The 21,387-nt window shown below is 44.6% G+C and overlaps 1 protein-coding gene across 10 annotated transcripts in view; it reads left to right on the top strand.

The window, feature by feature from the left end:
- The window catches only part of NOD1 (nucleotide binding oligomerization domain containing 1), a 77,111-nt gene that overhangs the window by 16,707 nt on the left and 39,017 nt on the right, over positions 1 to 21,387 (top strand). For 6 of the 10 annotated variants that reach the window (XR_002078473.2, XM_019443713.2, XM_019443718.2 and 3 more), the window contains exons 2-3: positions 18,811 to 18,907; positions 20,743 to 21,054. Coding sequence is in view for 9 of the 10 variants with exons in the window: in XM_019443713.2 (XP_019299258.2) it covers positions 20,854 to 21,054 (201 nt within the window). In the remaining variant the exon portion in view is untranslated. Of the gene's footprint in view, positions 1 to 1,202; positions 1,350 to 7,823; positions 7,909 to 18,810; positions 18,908 to 18,932; positions 19,043 to 20,742; positions 21,055 to 21,387 lie in introns of those variants that run through there. The other 4 variants (XM_019443714.2, XM_019443715.2, XM_019443716.2 and 1 more) reach the window with 4 other exon arrangements.

Genomic DNA, 21,387 nt, shown 5'->3' with positions numbered 1-21,387 from the left:
GTCGGAGGCGATGTGTTTTGGCTGGTGGGAGGCCTGCTCCCTACCACAGGACCACACTGGCTGAGGGCTGTGGAGGGCCCAGGCCCAGGGTGGTGCTGCATCTGGGGGAACTCGGCATCACGTCCCGGATACCCTGCAGCCGAGCTCCTGGGTAGACTTGGGTCCCACGTGGTTCTGACTGTGGCATCATGTTCAAGTGGGGTGAATAAAACTCTCCAGCTAAGTGTTTTGGCCAGCAGTCAGCAGTGTTTATTTACTCAAGGTCAAGTTTCAACTCAAGCCTCTGAAGTGACTAACTTATTCTGTTCTGGTGGAACGCCTTTCCTTTGAGCAGCCCCAGACATTCTCTGTGTTGGTTCTCAGTGCCACCCCCAGATGTCCCAGACCTGTTGCTTCTGGAGCACTTCCTTCCGCCTAAGTGCTTAAACCCGCTTACAGAGTTCCAGATCTGAGTTTCTGATTCAAGCGTCTCTTGTCTTCAGTCTTCTTTCCTTATTGAGCTACTTTTATTTACTGGCCCCTCCGAGATGGATCCCAGGCAGGGTGTTTTGGGAACTTCGTTTTTCAAAGCCTGGATGACACCAGGAAAATGTCAATCAATAATTGCATGTCAGCCCCCATAAGGCACCATGGGGGGGGGGGGCACTGTCACAAAGCACAAGTGATTTTGTCCTGGGTGCATGGATAGACAATGTCCTAGAAGTTGAGAGCTGGGCTCAGGTTGGCCTTTTCAGCGCAGCAGCTGATATAAATGCCTTAGAGCAATAGAAGATACTCCTGCCCTCAGATTTGAATTTATCCACCAATCACCTTAGCAAGCAACTTCCCCTAAGTATTCGCATATTCATTCAGTGCACAGTAAGGAAGCCCCTGCTCTAAGCAGTGTGTTGTGCCAGATTCATTCACTCCACAACTTTTTTAAGCGTTTATTTTTGAGAGAGAGGGAGAGAGAGAATCCCAAGCAGACTCCTCAGTGTCAGCACAGAGCCTGACGCGGGGCTCGAACTCACAAACGGTGAGATTGTCACCTGAGCCGAAGTCGGACGCTCAACCAACTGAGCCACCCAGGCGCCCCTCAGTAATTTTTTTTTTATCTAGCATCCACTGTGTTCTAGAGTGCAGTGACTATCCACTGTGTTCTAGAGTGCAGTGACTAGTGCAGTTCTAGAGTGTGTTCTAGAGTGCAGTGACTTCGCTCGCAGTCAAATGCTGGACCTCAAGGATGAACGGGGCACAAGTTCTGGGCTCGTCTGCCTTCTCCATCATGGTCTGTGCCTGCAGCGTGACCCGCGCTGCCCTAACCACCGCGTGTGTATGAACTCATTGAACCCTCGCGGCGATCTTAGGAGGTAGGCGCTAATCTTGTCTGCGTTTTCTAGGGAAGAACACTGAAGCACAGAGGGGGGGTGTGGTGTCATTTGTCCAAATCACACTGCTGTGATTGGAATCAGGTAACCTGGTGTTAGAGTCTTGCTTGGCCCTTGATGGCCACCATCAATCAGCACGAAGGGAGAAGTTAAGAAGGGAGAAGGTGAAGTACCTCGTCCTCTGAGAGAAGCGGGAGTTCTAAGTGGGGGGGGGGGGGGAGAGAGGGGGGCTGAGGGGAAGAACAAGGTGTCTGTCCATCGCTACCCTGGGGGGAGGGTGTATGCTTCTGCCCACCCAGGCAGCTATTCTAATCACAAGGAAGCAAAAGAAGCCTTTGCCTCAGGGCCAGGAGGCCTGGCTTCTAGTTCTGGTTGATCCATACTGCCCAGGGCCTCGGGTTTCCTCACCTCGAAAATGGGGGCCTTGGACAACATTCTATTCCACTCAAGAAGTTCAGGGTTCCAGGGGCGCCTGGGTGGCTCAGTCAGTTAAGTGCCGACTCCAGTTCAGGTCACGATCTCCTGGTTTGTGGGTTCGAGCCCCGTGTTGGGCTCTGTGGTGGCAGCTCAGAGCCTGGAGCCTGCTTCGGATTCTGTGTCTCCCTCTCTCTCTGCCCCTCCCCCACTCATGCTCTGTCTCTCAAAAATAAATGATAAAAAAAAAAAAAAAAGCCCCAGGGTTCCAGCAGAAAAGCAAGGGGCTGGTTCTGCATACATTATATGCAGTGTATCTCAACCAGGAGGCTTGACTCTGAGCCATGTGGAGTCAGAAGTTGGACTTCCCAGAAGGCCCCGCGACAGGAGGTCTGCATTCTGTCAGCTTCCATCCCCTCCCAAGGGCTTACATCAGCTGGGGCAGCATTCCTTCCTTTGTAGGCAGGGTGGCTGGCTGCGTCTGCATCTGGAGTTCTGTGGCACTTGCCCAAGAAAGGAAGATGGAAAAGGAAGCTAGATAGAAGGAGAGGGGGCGGGGGCAGTGGCACAGAAGAGAGATGATGGGAGATCGACTTCTGTATCTGCTTGGAAATTCTGAGGGATTAAGGGCTTTCAGATACTTAAAGCGAACGAGTGTTAATGGAGTTTAAAAGCTTCAAATAATAAACTGTAGCCTCACCCATCTGCTACGTTTTCTCCAGAGGAAACTGTCAGTAGTTTTCCGGCATGATAGAGGCATACAGGAGTGGGCTTGTGTCCCAGGATAAGAAATTGAAAACAATGTAAGAAAAATTAATAGGAACAACAACAACAACCAGCCCATGAGAGCGAGAGAAAGAGTTCTATGTAGGCCCATTAAAGAATGGCAGTTTGCATTTGTCTAGTGTCAGAAGCCTGGGAGCATAACTGAGCTAATGTTTTTGTGGATTACGCAGCAGGGAAAGTGGAGCCAGTTTGAGTTGCCCCATTGTGCGTGTTCTCTGCACAGCACTGCCGATACTGTGTAAACATATGCTAGGCACTCGCTTTCTGTGAGCTTGCTGTTGGGATGGGTTAGTCCACCCACCCCGTGGTTGGGCACCTTGAAGAATGGTGGGGCCAGGCTGTTCAAATCCTCACTCCAGGGGCGCCTGGGTGGCTCAGTCGGTTAAGCGGCCGACTTCCGGCTCAGGTCATGATCTCGCGGTCCGTGAGCTCGAGCCCCGCGTCGGGCTCTGGGCTGACAGCTCAGAGCCTGGAGCCTGTTTCAGATTCTGTGTCTCCCTCTCTCTGACCCTCCCCCATTCATGCTCTGTCTCTCTCTCTCTGTCTCAAAAATAAATAAAATGTTAAAAAAAATAATAAAATAAAAAATAAAAAAAATCCTCACTCCAACCAGTCCACATCAATAGACACAGTATAATTATCTTCGTCATTTTAAGACTGGTCTGAGGAGGCTGTGGGTCCTATTCACCAAAATGAATCTTCTTCAAGAGAGGAGAAATTTCCTTGAGGAGACTGCAGGTGTAATCATCGACCCTCATGGGCATGTGTGGGTTTCGCTGGGGGTCTATGTTCAGGTTGGCAGAGTCCATTCTGATCGATATTTTATAATCTGGGGAATATCTCCGAGGCAGGCCGGGAATGGTGGCTTTCTTGAGCTCCTCTTAAATCTGAATTCAATAAATAAACACCAGTTATCTATTATCTGATATCAATGATCGATTTCTGTTGTTCAGGGCTGTGGGAGTGAGAATGTTTTGGAAACCCATAGTGCGTGTGGCAGCTTGTGACTTTGCTGAGATGGTATTTGTTGGTTTGACATTCATGATAGGATGTGCTTTTAACAGAGAGGGGAAAGAATCTCAAATGGTTTCACTGGTAACGGTACCTTTTGGGTGGGGAGCGGATATTGGGTGGGAAAATGTGAGCTTCCTGCGGCAGTCCTCCATCAAAATGCAAACATCACTCAGGGGCAAGATGTTCCACGGAAGGCAAATGAGCTGATATTGTTTTAAACCGTTGAGAGGCTTGTGTTACATGAAAGGAAGCGGAAAATACAAAAGGAAATGAAATATTTGATAATCACGGAGCATTTCTTCAATAAGGTATTGCTTGAGGTCCGAAGATTGAAAAATATCTACTTACAAGTCAGTTTTGTTCATTCTTTTGCTCTGTAATTTTTTTCGTGAGGATTGATATTTTCACTTTTGATTCCTTATTTCAAACCGGAGTTAAGTGGCAATACCATGAGTGGACAACCTCCTACCAAATTGAAGACAAAATAAAATTGTTCCCTCCCACAAACCTGTCAGCTTGACTGTGATATTTCACCAAACCAGAAAGAGCATTTCTTTTATTCACAGGTGCCCAGAAAGAGTCGTAGCATCTCCTCTGAGTTTGCTTGGTTTCCATGACCTGTCGCTTCATTGGATGGGGACGCAGGGCTCGAACCCATGAACCGCGAGATCATCACCCAGGTGCCCCAGCAGTGTGTGTTTTTCAAGTGATGATAGGTCTGGAAGACCTTTCTGTGCCAGTACGTATGTCTTCGTCACTGACGATGGTTCGCACGTGACAGTCCTGACGTGGTGACGGTGGACTGGGCTGAGGTGCAGCGGTTCTGGCACCGGGCAGGTAGCTGGGTGAAACGACAGGATGTGGGACCACAACAAGCAGATGCGGCCGCTGCGGTAGAAATCAAGGATATGCAGGACTTGCTCGTGTGCCTTTTTTCTGCTTCATACGTTAGTATCTTCTTTTATAGATGACCGTAAGTCAGAGCGAGACGGAGAGTGGTGTTTTATTTTAACCTAACCCTGAACTCCATAAATACAGTCAGTTTTATGGTATCTGAAAAAAAAAAAAAAAATTGTAGCAACTTCTCTTTACTATGCGTGGTCCTTTAATGTCCCGGGGTCCTGTCCTCCAGAAACTGCCGTCTTGTGAAGGAAGGGTGGGAGCCGTGGTGTGCATGCAGCCCTGCCTAGCTGTCTGGACTTTGACAACCCACTTCTCCACTCTGGGCCTCAGTTTCGCAACGTGCTGAATGCTGTTCTTGTCCAAAAGCGTGGTCTCCCTCAGGCTGGGCTGGGTTACAGATAATTCCAAAATCTCAGCAGCTCAAACAACAGGTTTGTGTCTTGCTCATACTGTGCCTGTCCCAATGTGGCAGGAGGCAGTCCCTGTTGTCATTATTGGTGGGTCATGATTCAAAGCAAGTGACTTCAAGGGGGTAGGGAAGTGTAACCCTCCCTGGTACCTAGGAAGAGGGTCCAAACTACTTATTTATGTATTTTAAATATTTTATTTTTAAGTAATGCTCTGTACCCAATGTGGGGCTCGAACTCCCAACCCCGAGATCAGAAGTTGCACGCTCTACTGACTGAGCCAGCCGAGCGCCCCAAGAATCCAAACTATTTAATGAGCCACCTACTTCTATCACTGTGTCTATTTTTCAAGGAGCACCAGCCTGTTTGAGAACTCACATTTAGAGAAATGAACAGGGGCACTTGGGCAGCTCAGTCGGTTAAGCAGCCCTTGATTTTTTTTTTTTTTTTCAGTATATGAAGTTTATTGTCAAATTGGTTTCCATACAACACCCAGTGCTCATCCCAAAAGGTGCCCTCCTCAATACCCATCACCCACCCTCCCCTCCCTCCCACCCCCAAAGCAGCCCTTGATTTCTACTCAGGTCATGATCTCATGGTTGTGAGTTCAAGCCCCGCATCAGGCTTTGCACGCACAGTGTGGAGCCTGCTTCAGATCTTCTGTCTCCTTCTTTCTGTCCCTCTCACACGTGCACTCTCTCTCTCTCTCTCTCTCTCTCTCTCTCTCTCTCTCACAAAAATAACCTCAGAGAAATGAACTGAACTGGGGGTGGGGGGGAGGGCAGTGAGGGATGTAGGTGGCGCTGGGGTCAGCATAGGTACAGGAGCTCATAGCCCTGGCCAGATTCCATAGCAGCTGGATACCAGCAAAGCTGGCTTTGGTTTTGTTTCTGTTAGTATGTGTTCCCAGCCTCCATACAGAAAGGGACAGCAGCAGAAATGCCTGTAGAATGGCTCGACTACACAATGTAGCAGTTTGCATCTGCTACATTGTTGAAGAATGTTGGAAGGAATAGGCTTCGGATCTGTTCATCTTGCCTGGTATTGCAACACCAATTTGTGGAAAGCTGTGTCATTTATCTTGAAATACAAGTATTCCAGGCACAGGATGAATTCCCAGCAGCAGAGTGTCGAAGAGTGAAATCATGGGATCAGTGTAGATTATGGGGAAAGATTTTCTTGAGGCTTCTGTTCTTGATTGAGGCCCTGTCAGTGGGGGTAGAAGCCAAATTTGGTAGCTGACATGCACAGTTATGCTGTGGGCAGGGTGACCTCTGCCCCCGGGCTCTGCTCCGTGATTCTGCTCAGGGCAAAGCTGCTGCATGTAACTCACGATCTCACTCGGAGATAACACTGAGGTCCTCTCTGTGCACGGAGGTTTATTATAAAGATACACGGGATTTAAGGAGTATGACCCCTGGGTGGCTGTGGAGATCGTGTCCCTCAGCAGTGGGCAGCCCTGACCCAGTCCTCATGTGCTGGGGGTTTCCTGGGTCTCAGTGTGTCTCACATTCACGCTCCTAAGAGACAGGGGCTCTGAGCACGTCTCCCGGCCACCTGCCACTGCAGAGGGCTCCAGTGGGACCCAAGGAAGGCCCGCGGGCCGCTGCACATCTCACTGGCACTCTTGGTTCATTTCTCACTCGGTGTGCTCACCACACTGAAATCTTGTGTTCTGTCCGTCTGCCCTGTCAGGTTATAAACTCGGTGACTCTGGGAAGATAGTTAACCTCTGTGTGCCTCAGCTTTCTCATTTGTGAATCGGCCATAACAATGGCCTCTGCCACCTAGGGTTGTCCGAAGAATTGAGGGAGATAATAGAGAAGATTAAATTAGGTGATAATCACTGAGTATTTTTACTTGATGCCCAGTCTAGACACTTTGAATAATGACTGAGTCCTTGTAGCAACACTTTGAGGCAGGGGCTGTCACTGTGAGGAAACTGAGGCTCAGAGAAGCTGCGGCTAGCTTGCTAATGAGTAAGGGAACAGGGTTTAAATTCAGTCCCTCGGCCTGGCTGGCTCTAGAGACCACATCTAGCCCTGTGTTACTGTATCTCTCGCAGGTCCTGGAAAGCCTTGGCTGGATGCCGCGCCCCTAGTAAAGTGCTTACTCAGTGTTAGTGATGGTCCTTCTGTGCCCTGCTGGAGCCACCACGCAGTGCAGCCCGTGACACCCGACCTCTGGAGAAGGACACGGGAGGCCGACATCCTGGAGTCTTTCCGGTGCCCCTCCCCTGCCTGTTCCCTGGCGGCCCATCTGCAGGTCCTGTTGACAATACTGTGTTGTCTTGTGATTGGCCACAGATGGAGGCTTCTGGATTTGCTGTGGGGGTTCAGGCAGGCAGGGCCAGGCCAGCGGAGGTGTCACCAGCCGGCATCATGTTTGATCCTTTGTTTGGCACATGGAATTTCTCAGTTACGGGCTTTAAAAGATCAAAGAGTGGCAGGTGGCTCTTATTTTTCTTTATAAAATAAAAACCGGGGAAGTAAAGCATCTGTCAGAAACTGGCTTCTGCAGCTCAAGAGAGGGCCTTGGTGGTTACACAGAAACACAAGATAATGGTAAAGGGACAGCATATATATAAAATGATGCCAAAATGTAGAAGGTTAGTCTAGAATGTTAACAGTGGTGTAGGTGATGTGGTTTTTTTCCCCTCTTATTTATTTATTTATTTATTTATTTATTTATTTATTTATTTATTGCATTTCCCAAAGTTTCCACAGTGAGCAGATAAATTGCTTTCCTACTGGGGGAAAGTTATTCAAACATAAAAAGAAACCTCTATAGAGATGAGCATCTTTATAAAATGTTTTTATCTTAGTTACAAAGAGTGCGCATTTACTTTCAGGGTCTCTTGGGATAGTAGAAAAGGAAGAAAGCCACAGGACTGGGCAAAATCCCTCATTAGAAAGTGAAACTGAATGTAGGGGAAGGGCCTCCCCGTGATTCCGGGATGAAAGGGGAACAGAAGTCGCTCAGTCTCTGCATGTGAGTCCCAGTTGTTCTTTCCCCAGGTGAGACTCCTTTCTTCCTTCCTTCCTTCCTTCCTTCCTTCCTTTCTTTCTTTCTTTCTTTCTTTCTTTCTTTCTTTCTTTCTTTCTTTCTTTTTCTTTCAATTTTTAAAAAATGTTCATTTATTTTTAGAGAGAGAGAGAAAGAAACACTGTGAGCAGGGGAGGGGCAGAGAGAGAGGGAGACACAGAATCCAAAGCAGGCTCCAAGCTCCGAGCTGTTAGCTCCGAGCCCCACGTGGGGCTCGAACTCACGGATGGGAGAAGACCGGGAGATCATGACCTTAGCCGAAGTGGGATGCTTAATGGACTGAGCTACACAGGCACCCCCAAGTGGGGCTCCTTTCTAAGTGATACTTTGTCCAATGTGTTCCTGTGACCTCATCACATGCCTTCTGACAGCAGGTCGGTCGCAGGGCTCTTCTAAGCACCCCGGGCCTTGCTTGCCGTTTGCAGACTTTTGGCTAGCACAGACCTCACTCCGTTCTAGGGTTCCAACTTTACCTCAGGCAGAAGTCTTTGCTTTGTTTCCTCCGTTCTTCTATTAGTTTGTTTTCTTTGCATTTGGTGAACGGCTAGATTTCTGTTTGTGCTGTTTCTCTTGTCTGTGAGCCCCCTTGAGGGCAGGGGTCCAGTTGCCTTTGTGCAAGATGAGTGTAAATGAACAAATGAAATGGACGGAGGTCTCCACTCTCCAGGAGGCCTGCTCACTCTCACTGTGCTCCTCAGCTGGGAAGGCGCCCTGCTGACCCTTTTGCAGTAAGACTGACTTACAGGAGCACTCTCTGGAAAGTGTAGCTTTTTGCCACTCCAGACCCACTTCCCCTCCAGCTTCTCCTGGCCGCTGGCCAGTGAAGGAGGGTGTGGGGGCAGCTAGAGAACACAGCAACCTGCATTGACCACGTGCTTGTCCTCATCTGCTTGTTGTTCTAAATAAATTCCTGACCTTAAAGGGAAAGCTCTCAGTTTTGCACCATGGAGTATGATGGTCACTGTGGGGTTTTCATATATGACCTTCATTGTTAGGTTGACATATGTTCCCCCTAAACCCACTTTGTAGATAGAATTTTTGTTTTTCTTTTCTAATATGTGCATGTAAGTCTATACATTTCTATGAGTTCTTTAATTGTATCCCACACGTGTTGTATTTTTGGTGTGTTGTATTTTCATTATCATGCAGTTCAAAATATTTTCTAATTTCTATTCTCTGACCAGTTGATTTGGGGATTTTCTAGGTGTCTTTTTATTTTTGATTTCTAGCTTGATTCCACTATGGTCAGAGAATATATTCTGAATGATTTCAGTCCTTTAAAATGTGCTAAGCGGCACCTGGGTGGCTCAGGCGGTTAAGCATCTGGCTCTTAACTTCCTCTCAGATCATGATCTCACAGTTTCTGAGTTCGAGCTCTGCATTGGAGCAGTGCAGAGCCTGTTTGGAATTCTCTCTCTCTCTAAAAAATAAATAAATAAACTTTAAAAAATATGTTAAGGGGCACCTGGGTGGCTCAGTAGGCTAGGCGTCCGACTTTGGCTCAGGTCGTGATCTCCCAGTTTGTGAGTTCGAGCCCCGCGTCGGGCTCTGGGCTGACAGCTCAGAGCTTGGAGCCTGCTTCAAATTCTGTGTCTCCCTCTCTCTCTGCTCCTCCCCTGCTCATGCTCGGTCTCTCTCTCCTTCAAAAATAAATAAAAACATTTAAAAAAAAATATGTTAAGAACTTGCTTTATGATATGTCAGTTTAATGTGAGGCATTCTGTTGCTGTTGGGTACATGTTTTATAGATGTCAGTTAGAAGACTTGTTATTCTGTTCAGATTCTCCATGTTCTTACTGGCTGTTAATTTTTGTGGTGTTTTCTTTCAGTTACTCTGAAGCATGTATTAAAGTCCTCCATTGTGGGGCACCTAGGTGGCTCAGTCAGTTAAGTGTCTGACTTCAGCTTAGGTCATGATCTCACCATTCATGAGTTCAAGTCCCGCGTCAGGCTCTGTGCTGACAGCTCAGAGCCTGGAGCCTGCTTTGGATTCTGTCTCCAATCTCTACCTCTCTCTAGCTTGTGTGCTTTCTCTCTCGCTCTCGCTCTCGCTCAATAATAAATAAATAAACTTAAAAAAAAACTTCATTGTGATTGTGGATTTGTTTATTTCTCCTTTTAGGATTGCCGATTCTTACTTTATTATTATTATTATTATTATTATTATTTTAAGTGTTTATTTTTGAGAGAGAGAGAGAGAGAGTGCAACAGGGGTAGGGGTAGTGAGGTGAGGGTGGACAGAAGATCTGAAGCAGGCTCTGCACTGACAGCGGAGAGCCTGATGTGGGGCTCAAACTCACAAACCATGAGATCATGACCTGAGCTGAAGTCAGAGGATCTATCTGCTGACTGAGCCACCCAGGTGCCCCAATTTTTGCTTTATTATTTTGAAAATATGTTACTAGGTGCATACAAATTAAAATCTTTGTATTGTCCTTTAAAATTGATCATTTTATCATTATAAAATGTTTTTCTACCTCTAGTAACATTTCTTCCCTTATTTAATTTTAATGTAGCTATGCCAGCTCTTTCTTGGTGAGGATATACCTGATTTTTCTTTTCCTTTTGGGGGAAATTAATTACTTTGGCATCTGGGGTCTTTTCTGGTTCCATATAAATTTTAGGATTGTTTGTTCTAGCTCTGTGAGGAATGGTGGTGTTGATAGGGATTGCATTGAATATGTAGATTGGTTTGGGTAATATTGACATTTTAACAATATTCTTCCAGTCCATGAGTGTGGAATGTTTTTCCATTTCTTTGTGTCTTCTTCAATTTCTTTCATAAGCTTTCTATAGTTTCCAGCATATATAACTTTTACCTCTTTGGTTAAGTTTATCTGAAGGTATTATATGGTTTTTGGTGCAGTTGTAAGTGGGATCGGCTCCTTGATTTCTCTTTCTGCTGCTTCATTATTGGCATATAGAAATGCCACAGATTTCTGTACGTTGATTTTATATTCTGATACTTTGCTGAATCCATGTATCAGTTCTAGCAATTTTTTGGCAGAGTCTTTTGGGTTTACCACCTAGAATATCATGTCATTTGCAAAGAGTGTAAGTTTGACTTCTTCCTTGCCAATTTGAATGCCTTTTATTTCTTTTGTTGTCTGATTGCTGAGGCGAGGACTTCCCACACTATGTTGAACAACAGTGGTGAGAGTGGACATCCCTGTTGTGTTCCTGATCTTAGAGGGAAGGAACTCAGTTTTTCCCCATTGAGGATGATATTAGCTGTGGGTCTTTGGTATATGGCCTTTATGATGTTGTGGTGTGTTATATCTATCCCTGCCTTGTTGAGGGTTTTTATCAAGAAAGGATGCTGTATTTTGTCAGATGCTTTTTCTGCATCTATTGAGAAGATTATGTGGTCCTTATCCTTTCTTTCATTAATGTGATGTATCAAGTTGATTGATTTGTGGATATTGAACCAGCACTGCAGCCTAGGAATAAATCCCACTTGATCATGGTAAATAATTCTTTTAATGTATTATTGGATTTGGTTTGCTAGTCTCTTGTTGAGAATTTTTGCCTTCATGATCATCAAGGAAATTGGTCTGTAGTTCTCCTTTTTAGTGGGGTCTTTGTCTGGTTTTGGGATCAAGGTAATGCTGGCCTTGTAGAAGGAGTTTGAAAGTTTTCCTTCTATTTCTATTTTTTGGAACACCTTCAAAAGAATAGGTGTCAACGCTTCTTTAAATGTTTGGTAGAATTCCCTTGGAAAGCCTTCCGGCCCTGGACTCTTGTTTGTTGGGAGATTTTTGATTACTGATTCAATTTATTTCCTGGGTATAGGTCTGTTCACATTTTCAATTTCTTCTTGTTTCAGTTTTGGTAGTTTATGTGTTTCTAGGAATTTGTCCATTTCTTCTAAATTGCTCAATTTGTTGGCATATAATCACTCATAATATTCTCTTATTGTTTGTATTTCTTTGTTGTTGGTTGTGAACTCTCCTCTTTCATTCATGGTTTTATTTATTTGGGTCCTTTTTCTTTTTGATAAATCTGGCTAGGGGGTTATTAATTTTGTTAATTCTTTCAAAGAATCAGCTCCTGGTTTTGTTGATCTCTTCTACTGTTTCTTTGATTTTGATATCATTGGTTTTTGCTCTAATCTTTATTATTTCCCTTCTTCTGCTGGTTGTGGGCTTTATTTTCTGTTCTTTTTCCAACTCCTTTAGGTGTAAGGTTAGGTTGTATATTTGAGACATTTATTCCTTCTTAAGGAAGGCCTGGATTGCTATATACTTTCCTCTTATGACTGTCTTTGCTGCGTCCCAGAGGTTTTGGACTGTTGTGTTTTCATTTTCATTGGCTTCCATGTACCTTTTAATTTCCTCTTTAATTTCTTGGTTAACCCATTCATTCTTTAGTAGGATGTTCTTTAATCTCCAAGTATTCGTGGTCTTTCCAAATTTTTTCTTGTGGTTGATTTCAAGTTTCATAGCACTGTGGTCTTAAAATCTGCATGGTATGATATCAGTTTTTTTGTACTTGTTGAAGGCTGATTTGTGACCCGGTCAGTGTGTGATCTATTCTGGAGAATGTTCCATGTGCAGTTGAGAATAATCTGTATTCTGCTGCTTTAGGATGAAATGTTCTGAATATATCTATGAAGCCCATCTTGTCCAGTGTGTCATTCAAAGCAATTGTTTCCTTGTTGATTTTTCTGCTTAGATGTAAATGGGGGTGTAAAGTCCCTAACTATTATGGTATTATTATGAATGAGTTTCTTTATGTTTGTGATTAATTGACTTATATATTTGGGTTGTTTCAAGCTGGGGGCATACATATTTATAATTGTTAGACCTTCTTGGTGGATAGACCCCTTAATTATGATATAATGCCCTTCTTCATCTTTTGTTACAGCCTTTGTTTTAAAATCTAGTTTGTCTGATATAAGTATGGCTACTTCAGCTGTCTTTTGATGTCCATTAGCATGATAGATGGTTCTCCATTACCTTACTTTCAATCTGCAGGTGTGTTTAGGTCTAAAATGAGTCTCTTGTAGGCAGCATATATATGGGTCTTGTTTTCTTATCCATTCTGATATCCTGTGTCTTTTGATTGGAGTATTTATTCGATTTACATTTACAGTGAGTACTGAAAGATATGAATTTAGTGCCATTGTGTTGCTTGTAGAATTGGTGTTTCTGGTCATGTTCTCTGGTCCTTTCTTTGTTGCTTTTGGTCTTTTTTGTTTTGTTTAGTTTCTTCTCCACTCAAAAAGTTCCCTTAAAATTTCTTGCAGGGCTGGTTTAATGGTCACAAACTCCTTTAGTTTTTGTTTATCTGGGAAAGTCTTTATCTCTCCTTCTATTTTGAATGACAGCCTTGCCGGATAAAGAATTCTTGGCTGAATATTTTTCTGAGTCAGCACGTTGAATATATCTTGCCACTCCCTTCTGTCCTGCCAAGTTTCTGTGGACAGATCTGCTGTGAACCTGATCTGTCATCCCTTGTAGGTTAAGGACTTTTTTCCCCTTTCTGCTTTCATAATTCTTTCCTTCTCTGTGTATTTTGTGAATTTGACTATGATATGCCTTGGTGATGGTTGGTTTTTGTTGAATCTAATGGGAGTTCTCTGTGCTTCTTGGATTTTGATATCCGTGTCCTTCCCCAGATTAGGAAAGTTTTCCACTATACTTTGCTTGCATAAACCTTTTGCCCCTTTTCCTCTCTCTTCATCTTCTGGGACTCCTCTGATTCAAATGTTATTAATTTTTGATAAGTCACTGAGTTCTCTAAGTTTTATATCATTCTTTTGCCTTCGTTTCCCTCTTTTTTTCTCCTTCATTATTTTCCGTAATTTTATCCTCTATATCACTGATTCACCACTCTACTTCATCCATCCTTACCATCGCGGCATTCCTTCAAGATTGCATCTCAGTTACAACATTTTTTATTTTGGCCTGACTAGATTTTAGTTCTTTTATCTCTGTTGAAAGGGATTCTCTGGTGTCTTCTATGCTTTTTTCAACCCCAGCTAGTATTCTTATAATCATGGTTTTAAGTTCTAGTTCAGACATCTTACTTACATCTGTGTTGATTAAATCCCTGGCTGTCATGTATTCCTATTCTTTCTTTTGGGGTGAATTCTTCCATCTTGTCATTTTGGAGGAAGAAAAAAATTAAATAAAAAATAAAAATGTAAAAATTAAAAACAAAATCAAAAAAAGGAAGCTTGATCCTAGGTGTGTTTCAGTCTGCTTGTTGAAAGAAGCTTGATAGAATAGAGGAAAAAAAAGTCTATGGCAAATCACAACACCTACCCAGTGCCAATTTGCCACACTCTAAAGTCTTTGTCCCAATACCAGCAAACGTGGCTTCTCTCTGGGGTCCACTGAAAACTTTGCCTGTGAGGAGGCCATATGGCCTCTACCACATGTACTCCAAGCAGGGGAACAGCTTCTCCCCACCAGACACAGGGAACCCTCAGACTGTGCTGCCCACTCCTGGGGTTTTGCCCTACTCTATCACTGGAGCGCCACCAGTTAATGAGCTCTGAACCTTCAGATTCTGCCCTCCACTGTTTATAGAATCCTGGTAGAACTGAAACCCTCTCCTTCCTACCCATCAATGGTTTTGGGGGACAGATTTCTTGTCAAGCGCCCTGTGAGTGTTTGCACTCTTTCCGTCCAGCTCCTTTCCAGGGGAAGTGCTCTTCTTGTGCAATCTCCATGTGCCACACTTTCCCTCTCTCTCTCTGTCCTGTCTCTGCCAAAATGGCTCCCTACCCTCCACAGAGCTGCAGAACTCACTCTCTCTCTCAAAAAATAAATAAACATTAAAAAAAAACTTATCAAAAAAAGATAAAGGACATTTCTGTCTCCCCAGAAATTTCTCGTGTTTCTCTATGCAGGCAGTTTCTCCTGTCTTCCCACCCCCCACCCCAGGGAACCACTGCTCTGATTTCTAGGTCAGATTTTTGGAATCGTATGAATGGAATCATTCAGAGTCTTTTGAGTCTGGTTTCTCTTAGCATAATATCTGTGATATTCGTGTTGTATCATTCATATTTATTATCGAATAGCGCTGTACTGTATGATTATACCCCAATTTGTTGATCACTTCACCTGCAGTTGACCTCTGTGGGAGTCATAAGCTACTGTATTACAGCTAGAAGCAGAAGAAAACTGTTTAAAAAAAAAACCCACAAAATTGTCAGAGCCTCTGAATCTTTTCAGAAGGCAGACTTCTAGAATAGGAAATATTTGCAGAGGACAGGTCTCTAGAATGGGAAATCGCTAAAACGAACTTCTCACAGGCTCTTCATATGTGCTGTCAAATGGGTTCCCAGATGTTCTCCACTAGGGTACATTCCTACCCATGGTGTGTGAACGTCTCATTATACTATCTATAGCATTTGAAAACACATTTTTTTCATATTTATTTTTGAGAGGGAGGGAGAGAGAGAGAGTGTGAGCGGGGAAGGGCCGAGAGAGGGAGACAGAATCCGAAGCAGGCTCCAGGCTCTGAGCTGTCGGCACAGAGCCTGACCCGGGGCTCGAACCTACAAACTGGGACATCATGACCTGAGCTAAAGTTAGACGCTTCACCTACTGAGCCACCCAGGCGCCCCTCACAAAAATGCTTTGATAAAAAATAGTTCTTAGTTTTAATCTTTGGAAGCATAAAAAGCTGTAAATTTGTATGTGATAGTTGAAAGGAATTGTACACCGACTATAAACCAGTAGGTCTATAAACCAGTACTTACTTCCTTTCTGAGCTGGCAGAACTATCAGTGACCTCACTTTTTTAACTACCTGCCTCACTGACTTTCTGCGAAACTAAGCTGAAAAGCCAATTCAGTCATTCCTGGCATCGGTATTTGAAATGGAACAGGGAGGGGTGCCCGGGTGGCTCAGTCGATTGAGCGTCCGACTTCGGCTCAGGTCATGATCTCATGGTCCGTGAGTTCGAGCCCCGTGTCGGGCTCTGTGCTGGCAGCTCAGAGCCTGGAGCCTGCTTCGGATTCTGTGTCTCCCTCTCTCTCTGCCCCTCCCCAACTCATGCTCTGTCTCTCTCTGTCTCAGAAATAAATAAACATTAAAAAAATTTTTTTGAAAAAATAAAAAAATAAAAAAAAATAAAATGGAACAGGGACAGGGAGGAGCTCTGATGTCTTCCTACGCCAGCATCCAGTGCTTCCTCTACAGCTGTGCCAACGCAGTAGCCCCTGGCCACATGTAGTTGGCGAACACTTGATGTGTGGCTGGTCCAAACCGAGAAGTGGTCTAAGTATAAAATGCACACTGGGTTTCAGAGTCTTAGTGTGAAAAAAAAAATGAATGTAAGATATTTCCTTAATTCTATCTTGATTACATATTGCAATAATATATTTAATACATTGGGTTAAATAAAACATTAAAATTGATTCCTTTTGACATTTATTAATGTGGCTACTAGGAAATCTTAGATTGCACATGTGGCTTGCGTTTCATTTCTAGTCAACCATCTGCTGTATAGTCTTACAGAATGTCTCTCTCCTGTCTCTACCTCTTTTTTCCTTTGAATGCTTGCCTTTCCCCAATACTTGCTTTGTTTTCTTCAGAGAAGCTTCCCTGAGCCATTGATTGATTGATTGATTGGCTCTGCAGACTTTATATTTAGCTTAGAAGATCAAATTCCAAGATGGGACCTGGGCACAGATTTCCATAAGGAGCCTAAGGTGGTGGATGGACCCTGGCATTCTGTTACCTGGGAACTAAACCTCTCTGAGGGCAGATCAGAAAGCCAGGAAGAAGAGGAGTGGGTGGGGGTGCCATCTAAAGCCCTCAGCTCCCAAGAGGCTCCCTCCCCACCAATAGGCTCCACCCCCGCTTGCCTTTGTCACAAGAGATGGCTTTAGGTGGGAGACTGGCCCTTCCCTGACCTTTTCTGCTTCGTTCCTCTGCTTCATCTTCCTCTTTTATTCTGCCATGGGTCTGTCTAGTTTTTCCGGCCACCTCCATTGGCTTCATGTTTTCTATGGTTGTTTCTTGGACATGCCTCACCAGGATCTCCACCTTCTGTCTTCTTGGCTCTGCACCACTGCCCGGGAGAGCCCCACCCATCAGAGCAGGCCCAGCTCACCAAACCTGACCCTGGCCAACCTTGGTCTTCTGTTTGCCTGGAAGTGACAACTAGACTGGCCTCATTAGCCAGACCCACCTTTTACCAGGCGAAGATAGTAATGGGTGCCCTGTTGGGGCCAGGAGATCCCTGACTCTGCTTGGTATTCCAGATGCCTGTGAACTGAATTTCTCTATCGTGTCCTATGGTATATATTCCGTCTACCCTTGGATTCTGTATACCTGGGCAGGTTCAGCTTTCTTTACCATAAGTTCCTGCTGAATTGAGCTCATTCTGCAAATCTGATTAAATCTCAAACCAGGGCTTTGGAAATTATAGTACAATAGCCCCCTTGCCAGCTGGCTGGCACATAATTTGTTGCTTTGCCTAAGTGGCTCTAAATCAGGCGACTGAAGTTTCTGCCTTTGATGGTAAGCAGTAGAAATGTCTGAGGGACTATTATGGGGCAGCCTGAGGGGAGAGATCATTGGTTTTGTGGGAATCGTAGGCTCAGAAGAGGCTAGAGCCATGAGTAAAACTGGACCCTTATTGCAGATGGATGCAGATTAGGTTTGAACAGATGATAGGTAACACCCATCTCAAGCCGCCTTCGGCAGGAGTGGTGGCCGGCAAAATACAGCATCGTGAAGTGGGCAGTTTCCTTTCCAGTTCTCTCAGATTTAGGATTATCACCAAAGGGGGGAAAAAGGCTCAGTTTTGTCCTACTGTGTCTTTAATGGCCTCAAATGTTTCTAAGAGCACACAGGCCTCAGGCCTCAGACCTCGGATCTCTCCAGGCAGCACCGTTGAGCTGGAATCCAACAGCATGGTTTTATTTCCGACGGATTTATTTCTGTGTAACTTTCTATTTATCGAAAGTGATAGTTTTCACTTACAATGGCAGTATAAAATTTCCTTTAAAATGAATCTGTTATGGGGCGCCTGGGTGGCTCAGTCGGTTGGGCGTCCGACTTCAGCTCAGGTCACGATCTCGCGGTCCGTGAGTTCGAGCCCCGCGTCGGACTCTGTGCTGACAGCTCAGAGCCTGGAGCCTGCTTCAGATTCTGTGTCTCCCTCTCTCTGACCCTCCCCCGTTCATGCTCTGTCTCTCTCTGTCTCAAAAATAAATAAACATTAAAAAAAAAAATTAAAATGAATCTGTTATGGAAACTAATTTGACAATAAATTTCATATAATTAAAATAAAATAAAATAAAATAAAAAGAATAAAATAAATAAAATAAAATAAAATAAATAAAATAATGAATCTGAGTGTTGGGGCTCCTGGGTGGCTTAGTGTTCTCAGCTCAGGTCTCGATCTCAGGGTCATGAGTTCAAGCCCCACATTAGGCTCTGTGCTGGGTGGGAAGCCTACTCAAAAAAAAAAAAAATTAATCTGGGTTTCGAAATAGTTTATTTATGGGGATTAAGGAGTGCACTTGCTGTGATAAGCGCTGGGTGACAGGTGACGGACGTATGGAAGTGCTGAATCAATCTGTTCTACCCCTGAAACTACTATTACACTGTTTAGTAACTATACTAGAAGTAAAACAAAAAATAGAATAAAACAGTCAATTTAAAGCACAAAGTGAAGCAAATAAAGTACAGGTAGGACTCAATTATGGCCAAAAAAAAAAAAAAAGGTGAGTGTGTTGTCTGAATGACATGTAGAAAACATGGCCCTGAGGAAGACCCTCCAGGTGGTACCCAGCATCCTTGAGTTCTGGGTTCGAAACTGTCTAGTCGTCAATTTCATTTGTTTGTTCGCCCTTCATTGCAATAGTATTTTCAAGGAAAACTTTTTTTTTTTTTTTTTTTTTGCAGGTTCCAGAAAGAAGTTGGAAATGGAAGATTTAAGGAGAGAATGTTGTTCTAAAATATTCTGACTTACTTCAAAGAATAAGGCCAGAAACTTGAAAAGGTATCGTTAACCCCTAATATAAATTTAATATTATCACCTGGTGTCCCTTGAGGGAACCAGTTTCCCAAAGCTGTGGATCCTAAAATGGGGCATACAGTTGACCTCAGCGGAAAAGGCTGCATTAACATCTAAGAGGTGAGCGTGTTACTAGAACAGTAACTAACCAATCATTTCCATCCCTGAAAGGTTTTGTGTTTTGGTTTTTTTTGGTAAAGATGTCTTGGCCTCCTGCTGCTTAGAGTGTTCAAGTGTAGTCTGTCCTGCTCAGTCACTCAGGTTATAAAAGGAAAGTTATTGCGTGGGGTCCCACTGGGAAATCTCTGGAAGGCTTGCAATGTTTAGCAAATTGATAAGTAAAATAAGGAAAACTGGAAGTGTGTCAAAGACCAGGAGCCTCATGTGTGACTTGGGGGAAAAAAGCTGAGAACCGCTGGACTTGAATGTTAATGGACGTGGGCTCGTAAAACATGAATGATGCTGTGTTTACAGGTCTGTCATTTGTGGCTGTGGGGGGGGGGTGCGCAGAGGGCGGGCAGGGCACAACAAAAAGTTTAAAAACTGTCTGAAATCTGTGAGTTTTCCTACCTAGATGAGGGACTGAGTGGCCAGGTCAGGGTCTTTCTGCTTCTAAGATGATGACCCATTTTATATACACAAGGATGAGTGGAGAAGTGGCCACAGGATCTTAGGGAACAAGAAAGATAATCAGCGCAATTTGGGGTAGCTCAAATTATGTTTTAAAGTTAGGTTTTTAAATTTTTTTCTAAGGTTTATTTATCTCATCTAGCTCAGGTGAACCCAAGTTAGTTGTGTTTGTTTTTTTTTTTAAATTTTTAATGTTTGTTTGTCTTTCTTTTGAGAGAGAGCATTTGCAGGGTAGGGGCAGAGAGAGAGGGAAACAGAATCCCAAGCAGGCTCCACACTGTCAGCACAGAGCCCGACGCGGGGCTCAAACCCACAAACCGTGAGATCATGACCTGAGCCGAAGTCGGACGCTCAACTGACTGAGCCACCCAGGTGCCCCCCCAAGTTAGTTTTTAATACCCACATAAAATGGCTTGGGTCCCTATTTCTACCCAGACAGAAGGTTCAGCAGGTGCACAAGGGTTTCAAGGGTTTCCAGGGAGATGGCCTTTCCTGGTCAGCTGCCACTTGAAGTCCATGTCACCTTCCTTCTTGCCCTCCCCCTGCCCCATTTCATTCCACACACGGCCATTGCTCCTCCTTCATTGCCTGAGGTGCTTGTATATGGCAGACTTTGCTGGAGGTATGAGGATAGCTAGAGCAGGGGTGCAGGAGGGCTACGGCACAACCCAGGATGGGCAGTAATGACTGAGACGTCACTGTGCCCAGGTTCCTGGAGGCTTCGCTACCACAGGAGACTTCATGCTGCCTGTCTCCCTCCTGAGGCCATTTTGCGCTCAGACCCTGCCCCCCACAACAACCCCTCCCACCCCGTGGCTCCTTTGCTCCCAATTCTGGGTGCTCCCCTCTTGGGGTATGTGGAAACCTCCAGTCCCGGTTAACCTTTTTATGGAAAGTAATATATCTTTCCATCCCTATTCCAGGCTAGGATTGAAGCACACTTTTGTTTTATTCAAAAGGAAATAAACAAGTTTTGCTGTATATTTGCTATATATTTCTGGTCACTCTCTCTAGGCATGTAACCCACAAGCGGAAGCCATTCAATTAAGATTTTTTTCTTTAATACATCTCAGATCACCATCTTAAGCATGACTCCTCCTGCTTGAAGTAGAGAAATTCCAGGACCAAAGGGCAGGGAGGGATCTTTCCCATGGCTTTGGTTTCACTGGTGACTTCGTTGGTCTCTTCAGGGGCATCACGGAGAGAGAGGCGGGCGCCCTGGATCCTGATTGCCCTTCTGCCAGGAAGATACGTGTAGCCAAAGATGAATTTGGGCAAAGTAGCTGCTTGCTCCTTTAGCCATGGAAAAGCAGGGCCACGGTGAGATGGGAATCATTCCATCAGAGTCTCACTCCCACGTTAAGTTGTTGAAAATCAACCGGGAATTTTTGGTCACTCACATCCGCAACACCCAGTGTCTGGTGGACAACTTGCTGAAGAATGACTACTTCTCCTCTGAAGATGCGGAGATCGTGTGTGCCTGCCCCACACAGCCTGACAAGGTGCGGGTGACAGGGGCTGGTAGCCAGAAGGGGCTTCTCCCGCTGGTCTGAGTGAGGACCTCTGGGAGTTTAGTACATTGGCGGAATTTCCCACTGGGGTCGTTGATAAAACAGAAACGCTGGGGTTATCAGCTGGTTACACAATTGCACATTTTGCTTTTTGTGTGCGCATTGAGAGCAGACTCCTCTTACGTCTCTGCTCTCCTCGCTCTGTGTACTGCTTCCCAAACTGGTTGATTTCAATCCACTTTCGAGTAGGAGGAGAGAAAAAGAAAATGACCACCTCACACCTTAGCAGTGATGTTCATTCAGTGCCTTTAGACTCCAGAGAGC

This window comes from Panthera pardus, unplaced genomic scaffold (assembly GCF_024362965.1).
Source record: "Panthera pardus isolate Hobbes unplaced genomic scaffold, ASM2436296v1 HiC_scaffold_8, whole genome shotgun sequence".
Lineage (NCBI taxonomy): Eukaryota > Metazoa > Chordata > Mammalia > Carnivora > Felidae > Panthera > Panthera pardus.
This window is presented reverse-complemented; position numbering and strand designations above follow the sequence as displayed.